The following is a 12707-nucleotide window of genomic DNA, read 5'->3' on the forward strand; positions in this document are numbered from 1 at the left end:
AATGTCTAAGATTTCTGATACCAGGTGTTTGGATATAGATCTTGTAAAAGAAAAGACAGTAACCAATGAAACATCAGCTTCTCAACTTATCTTCATTTCTATAATGTGTGTACAGAACAAGATCAGATACTTTCATTCTGTTCTATCCAAACTGGGTAAAGCTGCATATGCAGCCTTGATATATGAACATATGTGTGCATAATAACTATATTCTTGGCTATAAAAGTGTAGCAAGGTTTTTTCTTTGTTTTAAGCCAAATCTTGTGTGTTGCAGTCCTTTGTTTACATTACCCTTCTTGTCTAGTTTCATCTAGTCAGATWTCAGTAGCAATGTAATACTTTATTTTTTGAATGTTCTCATTTAAAGCAGTAGATTCCAACCTATTTGTGATTTGCTTTATTTTTAAATGAATACACCATTGGGAATGTCTGGATTCAAGCTAAATTTCTAAAAGCTTGAATTATTAGCAGGGAACTTCTGACTATGTAAGCATATCCTTATTAGTTTATAAGTGAAACTAATGTCAAGTGTTTGCCTAGCTATGCAGATTAACAGAAGCTACTGTTTCTTTTATTTTATAGTGGCATTTATTTTCAACTGGATTGGATTTTGTTTATCCTTCTGTATAACAAATACCATAGCTGGAAGGTATGGTGCGATCTGTGGATTTGGTCTCTCACTGATCAAATGGATTCTCATTGTACGGGTATGTTTCTTGATTTACACTATATGGGTTTTTTTGTCTGTAGACCGAAAGCATAGAAACTTATTTAAAAATAGATAATAATGGAATTAAAAAAACACAGTATATTTAAAAATGCTAGTATATTAAAAAAAACTTAAAAATGCCTAGAACTTGTTCTGACTTTCCATTTTATTAGAGAATTTTCTTTCTGTACGTTACTAATGAAGCTTAGACCATTTTTATCTGATTTAGATTTATCATTTTAGATTCCTGTTTTCACTAGAATAAATGTGGAGTGACTCATTCTTTGAACAAATATTAAAAAACATACAGGAAAAAATGGAGAGAGTACCAAAAAGGTTTTGGTACTAYTCAGAAATTCTGCCCTATAAGAACAACTATAAATGGCTCTGCCTATCAGAAGAACATTTCAGAAGTGTTTTGCTAAACTATCCTCCCTTGGAGGATCTGGTATTTTCTCCCTATAAGATACATATGTACTAAATCATGTCAAAATCAAATAGAGACTGTAGAGAAGAGATTGGTCCTTCCTGGATATGCCCTGCATCCTTGTTACAGCTGAGGGTGGGTTTTTTGGTTCCCCAGGGCAGAGGAATTCTCCTGGACCAGAGGTGATTCTGGTGTATTTAGTTGGAATTCAGGGTTTGGGATGGAATTTGTCTTAATGGGGGAGAAGATGTGAATTTTTCTACTATGTATCTGTTGGGGTTATTCTCAACTTTCCTTGAGGCATACTAAGCAGAGAGCAGAACTTAATCATTGTGACAGTTTTATTATTGTCAAGCAGACAGGAATGTGCTCTTTTCTTATAACAAACCCCCAAATTAGTATCTACTAAACTTCCTTGAAGAATTACTGTGTTGTAGCTGATATTTAAATTCTAATATATAACCTGTTGCCGATTTAAAATACTAGAGCTGACCGATTCAAGACCTCAGGGCTGCTTTTTTTGTAGCGAAGATTATCATCTCCCTGTGTTGTCCCCCTTTGCAAAGAGAAAATAACCCAAAAAGTTCATTGGGTATATATTGACAATGCTGTCTTATTGGTGATGCGCAGGTGTGGACATGCATGATATTGTGCTGTTCCTTTGTTTCAAACTTCAGAAGGCTTTTGTCACCCTTTCTCACTTAGGGTCAGTGGTATGCAATGCAACAGTGTCTAAACTATCCTAGTTCATGTATGTTCTCTGTTAGCTGATTTTTTTTTTTTCTCCCTTCTAGTAAAAACTGATAAAAATACAGTTTTGCTTTTGGGGAAATTCTGCAACAATGATTTCTTTTGCCTAAAGAAAGTGTGAGAGTAACACATATAGGCCAGTGCTTGATTGCTGGTTTTAATACATTTTCTTCCCAATTAAATGGAATTATAAATTTCAAAGAAAATGGATTGGTAGATGTGTTTAGAGAATTTAAAGTATTGACTATAATGTGAGATAGGATTTTAGTAATGCTTTGAAATTCCTGGGAATCAAGTATTCATCTGTTATTTTAATGAACCATCAACATACAAAATGCTTTCTCTGCTCGATGATAGAAATACTAGTATTTATGTGGGGGTAATATAAGTACTTATTATTTTAATTCAATTTAGCAATTCTATTGCTTGATTTTTATTTTATTTTCCATGCATTTTTCATAGAAATGAATATGACTACAGGATTAGGCCTTTAAAGAATGCATATGATCTGGCTTTATTATAGAGAAAATATCTGTGGCTCTTCATAGACAGTTACTTGAGGGGAAAAGGATGAATTATGCTCTGTTTTCATCCGAAATTTATTAAATGAGAGTGATGTTTATCTGGTTGAAGTTGTGGCCCAGTATCCTCTTTTTAGAGTAAGCAATGTCTGAATTAGTCTCCTGGTTGACACTACTGAAATGTGCTAGAAATGCCAAATGGGCAGGTACTGTGGCAAGATACATGATAGCAGGATGGGCAGTATTGCTGCTACTAAATAGGTTATTTTATTCCTTCTGGTAACTTTTCACACATCTCTATTCCTATTTCCAATGTGAACTTTGGAGACATTTGATTAGCCTTTTTATCAGTGGAGCATGCAGTCTGGAGTCTGGTAAAGGCAAGGATACCTGTCTCCAATACCATCACGCCCTGCCCTCCAGCTGCCTCCCACATCACAGAAAGGACAAAACTGTCTACCATGGTCACTAACAGGAACAGTTGAAATGCCACTTCAAGGTTCATTTAGCTGCGTTCAGCTCACTGCTGGGAACTGAATACTGGTTTGAAAATGAAAAGACTTTAATGAGTTGGGGGTCTTTATGGGGCTGGTATTCTTGGCAGCGATTAACAGTAGGGGGTATACAGCGGGTCAAAAGCTCTTCTTTTGAGGGGTCAGCAGAACATCCCTGTCTGATAAGATTAAACTAATGTGGCTTCTGGTGTTAATATCTAAAGCAGCAGGCTGCTGTAATGTGTTTGGGATGGCAGGCATTGGGAAAAAAATTGACAATGGTGATTCATTGTAACAGAAAACGTCAGATGATTCCAGCAAGTAATACTAAGTGTTTTTTAGAGGATTTGAAATAACTTTGCTGAAGAATACAAATAATGCTTCCAGTATCGGGTGTAGTCCATTGCTGCACAAATAACAGTTTTGTATTTTACCCTGATATATTATTTTTATTCAAATTTGCTTTTTCCTCTATCCTTTCTGTATTTAAATAGGCATTAAATATGTCTTAGTCACCTATCTTACTGAAGTTAAGTCTTGTGAATGTATTTCAGTTCTCAGATTACTTTACTGGATATTTCAATGGACAGTACTGGCTTTGGTGGATATTTCTTGTACTTGGTAAGTGGCAATTGCAAACATTTGTGTTTTTATGTGGAAGTACTTAAAGATGAATCATGTCCTTGTAAGTAGAGTTCTATAATGTATTTAGCTGTGTGTTTTTCTTTAGCTATTGATAGTTTTGTATGTTGCTTTTATTTCCTTAGTGTTGACCAGGTTATTGGTTACTATCATGTTGTTGTGTGAACTGCAGACTATTTGATTAACCTTCAACTCAGAATTTTTTTCTGCACATATAATTATGCACATATCTGAGACTTGGAATTTGTGTTTTTCTACACAAACTGTGTAAAACAGTTGTACACAACTGTTTTAAGAAACCTCTGGGCTTTATGTGGAAAAAATAGTGGAAGTAAGTGATAAATGTTTACATATGTAAAGTTGTATGTCAGATTTTACATTTTAAGAAATGTGACTGATCCTAAGAAGGTGGAATCTGTTGTCTTGTACACAGGTCATGAAATGTCCTTTTCTAGTCCTTTGAAATGCATACTGCATTAGTAGTTAGTCAGACAAGAGAATGGCTTCATGCTTTCTGATCACAGTGCTTCCATGACGTCAGTTCTCTTTTAAAAAGTCTGTCTGCCTAGGTTCAAAGTTTTATGCACTTCTGATTCTGTTCTTCTGTCTGTTTTTAATTATAATGTACAAAACCTCAACCATTATACCTTTTTCCTAGTGTGGATTTTATAATTTGAATATGAAATCTGAAATAGTTTACTTTTACTACAGTGATGAATGCTACTATCCATTTTATTTTCTGTCCCTGGAAACTTAGTGAACTGCTGCTGATTCAGTAGGTGGCAGTCTTTCCTTTGAGTCAAGTAAGCTAATGACTAAGAGCAAATGTTAGGATGAATGTTAAGTAAATTATAAAAACTGAGATCTTGTTTGTGATTATCTAAGGTTTCTGGCATTACTTGTGGGATAAATAGCAAAGTTATCTGACTATTTCTGCATCCTCTTTTTAATAATGCTTGAGGGCATTTGTCAGAGACTTTTTAATATTCACCTTGCTCTACTCTTGTGCGCTTTGTTGCTTGGAGTATACAGAAACTGCAAATGTTTAACACTTCACAGAACCAGTCCCCTTGAATGCTCTCATACTCTGAGGTGACTGTTCAACTAGCAAGTGAAATGGCTCTTTACACATACAAGCATCTCCAGATAAACTTTTAATTAAAACAAGCCTTTTGTGGTGCCTGAAACTGGGGTTTRACACTTTCACTTGTATACAAGCAGTATGTTCTTCCCCTAACATCTTCTTCCACCCTGTCAGAGCTGTGCATTTGTAGTTCTTCTTTGTACTAGTCTTCTGGGGCACTTTGCTCATTCGGAAGTTAGGCCACTTATATTTAGGAAAGCTTTATTTTCAGCTTTGACTTTTGAAGATTTTCTTTTACGTCAAGTCACAAAGTTTATAATATACCTTGAAATGAAAGGCATCACGAGGTATGCAATATATATCCAGTAAGTGACATTCCCTTGTCTTAGGAATGTTTTGACTGAAATATGCTATCGATAATTTTAAACTGATGAAATGAATACGCTGAGATTACTAGAATGCTACAGAAGAATTTACCCCAGTAGAACTACTTAGTAGGACATGAAAGAAAGAGCATTATCAAGTCATGGCGATTCTGCCAAACAGATCTTTATCTCAGTGTTTCAGACAACTTTCCAATTAGAATACGCTAAGTAGTATATCCTGTATTTCTTTAAAAATGAATAAACTGAATTCGATTCTTTGTCTTTGGATAGTCTGTTGACATACTTGAGCCCACCTGTTGTCATCCTTTCTCCCTTGTAGTGTTCACCTATCTGCTTCTGCTCCCTTCTCCTCTTTTGGAGCCTGGAGAAATGTGTTCGCACTCTATGGARAAGTGAAATGGTCTACTTCCAGAGCTGTACAGTGAACAAATTGAAGAGAAAGACAATTCTAATTTTCTAATTTAAATGTTAGCCAATGTTTCTTTTTGAGGAGCACAATGGAAAGTTCCTCACCCCCAAAGGAGAAATATAAAATATGGATTGAACTTGGATTGGCTTTCCAATGTGTGTAATGCAAAAAAAAAGTGCTTTCAGGCATTTTGAAAGCTACCTACTTACCTTTTGCTGTTTCAGCTGCTTTTCCAGCTGAACCTGGGACTCTCTCTGGTAATATCTGTCTAGCAGCTTTTGTAGTAGACTTCTAATCCAGATCTTAGTACTTTCTCCTCCATGCAGAATTCACCTTAATCACAAAAATGTATTTGGCTTCAGTCAAAGATCCAGCCATTAGTGGATCATTCTCTGGCTTTTTGTATCCTAATGAGGCTTTGATTTAAAAAAAGAAAAAAAAATGACAAAAAACATTTGGATAAGAAATGAGCATGGGGCAGGGGACAAGGTCTTGGCAAGGACAACAGGGAAAAAAAAGTGCATCAAATAGCAAAGTATCTATGTAACCAGAGAGAGAGAGTTTATTAGGATGTAAGAGAAAATGAAGAAATCTTTTGTTAATCTTGTTAAGCTTTAGTTTAGATTTTCATTTGAACCTTTGGGATCTGTCACATGCATACATGTATGTATCTTCAAAGCACCTACAATGTCCTTTAAAAAAAAAAAAAAAAAAAGGATGAATCTAATTTCTGTGTAATGATGCACTTGGTATTGAGCTACCTGGCTCAGATTCATAAATGGTTAACTTCATTTTTGGAGAAGCAAAGCTGATCCTAAAGATATATAGTTAACTTAAATGTAGGCTTTCCCAGTCTGGATCAAACTGAGGATTGATCTTAGCTGGTGTCTCCTTTTCTGTAAGAGCAAGCACCATACAGATGTGCTGTTAGAAAGTACAAGGATTTAATGTGCCAGCATCTAAATCAATCTTGAATGTTTGAAAATTTTAAATGTTAGGGGCTGTGTTCATTCTTTTTTTTTTAACATTTAATAATACTTTAAACCTACTGTACTTATCTGATGCATGTCAGAATTAAAAATGAGTTGTCAAATGGATAGCATATTTCTAATTTGAGAGAAACTAATGTGTATTCTTCTGCTCTGCCTTGAAGATGTAAGAGTTCATTTTCTATGCCTGAGACACTGGCAGTAGGACCTCACTAACMCGCGGGGGCAGAGGACCTGCTGAGGGCAGTGCTCCTTACCTATTCTAGGGTGAAAATAATGTCCCTCTAGACTTCTGTTTCCACATATGTGAAATTCAGATTTAGACACCCAACTTTCTGGGCACATTAACCCTACCAACAGAAGTAGAATAATCTGCTGAAGTTTACTCAGCAAAAGTACAGGTTGTGGGCTGACCTGCTGGAAAGCAGCTCTGCCGAGAAGGACCTGGGAGTGCTGGTGGACACCAAGTTAAGCATGAGGCAGCAATGTGCCCTTGTGGCCAAGAAGGCCAATGGTATCCTGGGGTGCATCAGGAAGAGTGTTGCCAGCAGGTSGAGGGAGGTGATTCTCCCCCTCTVCTCAGCCCTGGTGAGGCCACATCTGGAGTACTGCGTCCAGTTCTGGGCTCCCCAATACAAGAGGGATGTGGCACTACTGGAGCAAGTCCAGCGAAGGGCTACAAAGATGATTAGGGGACTGGAGCATCTCTCTTATGAGGAAAGGCTGAGAGAGCTTGGCCTGTTTAGCCTGGAGAAGAGAAGGCTGAGAGGAGATCTTATCAAYGYGTACAAGTATCTKAAGGGAGGGTGTCAAGAGGATGGGACCAGACTCTTTTCAGTAGTGCCCAGCGACAGGACGCGAGGCAACGGGCACAAACTGAAACACAGACAGTTCCATTTGAACATGAGGAAAAACTTTTTCACTATGAGGGTGAGAGAGCACTGGAACAGGTTGCCCAAAGAGGTTGTGGAGTCTCCTTGTCTGGAGATATTCAAAACCCGCCTGGACGCGATCCTGTGCAACGTGCTCTAGGTGACCCTGCTTGAGCAGGGGKGTTGGACTAGATGATCTCCAGAGGTCCCTTCCAACCTCAATCCTTCTGTGATTCTGTGAAAAGAAGAATAGATCTAAGAGCTGTCTCCACTGTGCAACATTGTGGGGTATGTGGAGTGCCCCCCGTTCCCCAGTTTTTGTTCAAAGGTCCAGTGATTYTCTCAGTGGGTAGAATGATGATGACAACATATGTGAGTGATTTCCTTTGTTACAACTGTAACTTCTGTGTGACAGTTCTGTATCTCTTGTTCATATAGTAGTTCAGTAAATTATTAGAGCTGAAATATTCTTTCAAAAATGGCTAAATTTAAACATTTAAAAATCACTTAAAATGTGGAGGTGAGCGTAATAAATGTAGTCGTAACATTAGTTGATTCAAATAAGATTACTCAACATCTGATTTTCCTCCATTAGGACAAGTGCATTTTACTGGATGGCTAAATCTCAAGCCATCAGCTACTATAATTTGTTACTGGTTTGGTGCTGGAACACTCAGTACTGTCTTGTTTCTTTTTTTTGTCCTTCATTGGCAATACATTTATGATCTTAAACATTTCTGAAGTACACTTGGGGTTCAGGCAGTCTTCTAACACAGTAGTAACTTCTAAAAATTCTCGAAATAAATTCTTGAAAATAGTATGCGTTTATTTTTTAGAGCATGTATTCTTTTTTAAACATCTTTCACGTAATCCTTTTAGTGGGTGATAATTGAACCCAGAATGAGTGTAAAATTTCTGAAAAGCCTTCCGTAAGGATATATCTATCATACCTATAAGCTAAAAGCAGAACACTTGCCTCTTGAACTTGTTTGTGAATAATGCATACAGGCCTTGCTGACTGTGTTTTATATAACCGGGCTTTTAAAAATTATTTTGATAAAAATTAATATAGCTTATTGTGTACTTTGACATGTTGATATACTTCATTTTGTGCATTTCTGACATTTTCAGGACTCCTCCTGTTCTTTCGAGGATTTGTCAATTATCTTAAAGTCAGAAATATGTCTGAAAGTATGGCAGCTGCTCATAGGACAAGATTTTTTTTCTTGTACTAAAGGTAAGCAGTTTTTAGTGATGAGATAATCTTATCTCTCCCAGGAAAACTCTGAGAAGCAAAATTAAATATTTATATCAAAAAAATTTCAAACTTCAGTCATGAAGCAAGAATTTCTTACTGTTGCATAGTTTCCAAAGATCTGTCATGAATGTTGCCTATGTTCTATATGTGCTTGGAAATACCTAGAATATCTTGAAATTGTGCAGTTGAAAGTAAACCTGTTTCCTCATTGCTACTCCCAGTCCTCCCTGGAACTAAAGTTGAGAAACGAAAACGCAGTAAAACCTGTTATTCTTCCTAAGCAAGAAACAGTATCTGCTGCCCGTCTGGATACTGTCCTTTATGTAGGGAAACTGGCTTTAGTAGTCAGCGTGTTGTCAGCAAGTTAGGAAGCACTGATCTGCCTGCATATTGAATCTGATTAACATGGGTCTCAACATGCAAACAATAGATAAGTATTGCCTCTCTTTACATGACTGTCTTAAGATAGTCATGTACAAGGATGATTATTGCGTATTCAACAGTGTGCTTTATATAGCCTTCAGGAGGCTGACTAATCAGTCTGGCACATATCCACGCTTTATTTATTTATTTATTTTTATTCTTTTTATCCATTAGGTGGATCTGTTGGACTTCACTATGTAACTTAAAGTAGCGGTCTCGTTAGTATTAAGCTTTTTTACCTTACTGCATGACTAGATAAATTTCAATCCACAAACGAGTACTGTAGCATCTTCATTACTCTGCAATTTACTTAAAATGCTTAAATGATATATTTGGCTTAACTGAGAAGCTATGTTTACTGTAATAAAGCAAATTTTCTTAACTTCTTTTTTTTCAAGATTGGCCAAAGGATCAATGCGAAGTTACCAGCAACACGTTATTGGAAGTTTGAAAAAAACTGAGACAGTGTTTACCTAGAAAGGATGGTTCCTTTTATTTAAGACAGTGATATACGTTTAAACAAATGGCTAATGATAAATATGGAAACTCAATACTTGCGCTATACTGTAATGTTTTTGATCATGGAATAAAACTGTTAAGTGAACATAACTATAATGTAATATGCTTTTACTCTGTGCCATTTTGTCAAAACTATGCAGTAAGTTCAAGTGTTAAATAACAGAATTATGTTGCCTTTTAGTAATCAGCCTAAACTGGTGTCTACATTGCAGCATTTCCTTTTTACAGCAGTAACATAGCTTTCATTTTCTTAGCAATACAGTGACCTCTTCAGAATAAGGAAATTGGTAGAGACTGCATGAAAACATATATGTATTTATCTAAATGTTAGCTTTCAGTATAATAAAAAAAAATATGACTTTAAACATAACTGTTGGGACTAACTGGTATTTGCAAACTGAAGCTTGAAGAGATTAATGAGAATGTATGATGATGCAGTCTGTGATTCTTTGATCTCTTGGAGTTAAAATTCTGCTTTAGGACAAGATGCTAATGCCTTATTCAGTATCAACTGAAGTTAATGAGTTGTCCCATCTGACTTCAGTGGCTTCTGAATTGGTCCTTTAGCTAAAGCATTTCTCATCCCTGTGCTGTATGGGCTGACAAGATTTGTGGAGTCTCCTTAGAGAGCTGGATGCCTAAATATTATTATTTGAAGTATCTTAAGTATTAAATGTAAACAAGAAGTTCAAATTAATTTCTACCAAGCTTAAATGACTTTGTTTTTATGCAGACAGATAAGTCCTGTCCAGTGACTATTAATTTTATGAAATAACAAATGTTACCTCTAAAATTATAAAATATTCGCAAGTGTTCTTTCGGAATGTAACTTTGAGAAAATAATAATACAGCATTCACTTTCTTCTGCCATCCTGACATAGCAGGGTCAGGGGGAGGGGAAGCTGCTTTTTACTGCTTCTAGTTCTTATCTCAGTTAGCAGTGTTGCTTATAGCTAATCACTCCGATGAACTGAAGTACAATTCTTTTTTTATCTCCAGACTGCATCGAACAGACATTCCTTTCCTATACCAGTGTGAAATTTCCAGATGATCTGTAACTCTCCAAGTTAATAGGATAGAAGACTACTAAAAGCAGAAGACAAATTAGTGAAGATACAGCTTCAGAAATGAATGACAGGATGGTTTATGGTCAAGTGCCAGTTCTGGTCATTCTAGTAAATATTTATAATTACTGCCTTTTCTTTCAGCACATTTGCATATGTGCTTTGAGGATAGTATTGAAGTAAGAACAAACCATCTGTTAGTATAGATTAAGTATAGTCAGACTTGGTTAATCTGTGCTTGTTATATCTGAAAGATTTATGTGGTAATTTGTTTTACAGCATGTATGTACCACTGACTTATTGAGCTGAAGTTTGAGTAAAAATGGAATGCATCAAATGATTCAGATTAACCAGATCAGACACAATTTTTTATATAATTTAGATTCATCTAATGATTATGTAGAACTCTTAAGTTTACTAAAACCTGAAGTTCCTTCTTATCACAAACTTATATTCATCAGTACTTTATCAAATTCAAACCAATGTACTGGTTTGCTTAAAACTGATACATCACTTTGAGTCCCCTGTAAATAATTCTGCATAAATTACTGTTTAAATTGCTTCTTAGGAAATAAGTCAAAATATATTTTGTAACAGCATATTCTCTAAATTATGTTTAATCTTCATATGAGCTACCTATATTTTTTGTTGTTGTTGATATGGCTATTAGGGATATAGTTACTGTTAAGTAGAATTTTGGATGTAAAGGCATTGAATTGTCTCATCCTAAGTTTGCTCACATGAATTTCTATTAACTGGTTTTGGCCTGAGCCTGAATGTCCTTATTCATATGCATAATCCTGTTAAAAGATGATATTTATTCATGTTAGCAGGGATGGGCAGCCGTATATCCTTAATCCATGATTTTGCAGTTGGATCCTTTTAGGTGCACCTTTGTTCCTAAAACAGAGTATTGCACATGCGTTCCCTGGTTTATAAACACTGGCTTTATTTAAAAGTCTTGAGTTCAGTACAAACACAACATCYGCTTTGAGGGTCGTCTCAAAAAAAGTTCATACAGGTATCTTACAATGTTTGTTTAGGGTAAATATATTGTCATTTCATAAGAATAAACCAGTTTAAATTCAAGGTAATTTTGGAAATAATCTATGGGGAGGGGAATCATATTTTTAAGACTCTGAAAGTGGAAAAATTGTGTTGCACTTCTCCCTGTACTCATTTAAGTTATACCATTACTTTCTTAAAAATATCATCTCTTAAGGGGTACTCTCTTCTGTTCATGCACATTGAATTTCCTTAAATGTTTGTGAAGTTTATGCTTCTCCCTAGGTAGGAGAATACATCTCTCAATCCTTTGTACAACTGGAATCTCAGTTGCAAAATACGTTGCTTATTGGTTGCACCTTTGGGGAAGAAAAAGATGCAGATACTTTCCTCCAGTTTTTTTTCTTTTTATATTAGAATTCTGCTTTTTTATTACTAACATTAAAAATGATGAGGTTTATGTTGTCATTAAGCTAGTGCTGTATTCAATTTTGTATCTATAATGTTTAAAAATGCATATATAAACTGGTCACATTATTCATTTTCTTAATCTTTCAGAGATATTAAAAGTGATTATAGACTAACTTAAGGGGCACCTCCACTTCTCAGCTTTTTATGGGGGGAAAAAAAAGTTCAGTATTATGTTCAATATCTGATTGGAATTTCCCTCTGTACTTACCTGTTCTTTTTCTATGTTCTTTTGCATTCATTGTCCTTATGAAAAAGAAGCAAATAATAAAACATTGCTTTGTTTTGCTAATTAAGACTTCTGCTTTTTGTTTTTTTGCACTTCGCATTGAAAACTACACACTGCAATATTTGTGTTAACATGGAATTACAAACAAATTGGCGAAATGGATGCTAACCAATCTTCTGTTCTCTTTTCCTTTTCATCTCATGTTTTATTGGAGCATACTGTAAGGACATTTCTCTTAATGAGTTAATACAAGTGTGCCAGGCATGCAATATTGATTTCCTTTTCTATATTTACCAAGGTCAGCTAGTACTATTTTCCAACTGTATGAATTTTTCCCAAATTAGCAGTCTTCCGGTTGATTTATTTCTATTTGCTTCACTAACACTTTACAGAGTGCTTCATCCAGATATTTGTTTTTTTCTGGGCTAGCTTGGAAGAATTCTCCTTCAGACAGAAAG

The 12707-nt window shown here is 35.6% G+C and overlaps 1 protein-coding gene across 4 annotated transcripts in view; it reads left to right on the forward strand.

The window, feature by feature from the left end:
• Positions 1-12316, forward strand: part of NDFIP2 (Nedd4 family interacting protein 2) — a 48934-nt gene extending 36618 nt beyond the window's left edge. For 2 of the 4 annotated variants that reach the window (XM_026066591.1, XM_026066595.1), the window contains 4 exons: positions 583-707; positions 3456-3522; positions 8415-8520; positions 9363-12316. In XM_026066591.1, coding sequence (XP_025922376.1) covers positions 583-707; positions 3456-3522; positions 8415-8518 — 296 coding nt within the window. In that variant the 3' untranslated portion in view covers positions 8519-8520; positions 9363-12316. Of the gene's footprint in view, positions 1-582; positions 708-3455; positions 3523-5332; positions 6139-8414; positions 8521-9362 lie in introns of those variants that run through there. The other 2 variants (XM_026066592.1, XM_026066594.1) reach the window with 2 other exon arrangements.
• Positions 12317-12707: the final 391 nt, after the last annotated feature.

This window comes from Apteryx rowi, unplaced genomic scaffold (assembly GCF_003343035.1).
Source record: "Apteryx rowi isolate R43461 unplaced genomic scaffold, aptRow1 scaffold_244, whole genome shotgun sequence".
Taxonomy (NCBI): Eukaryota; Metazoa; Chordata; class Aves; order Apterygiformes; family Apterygidae; genus Apteryx; species Apteryx rowi.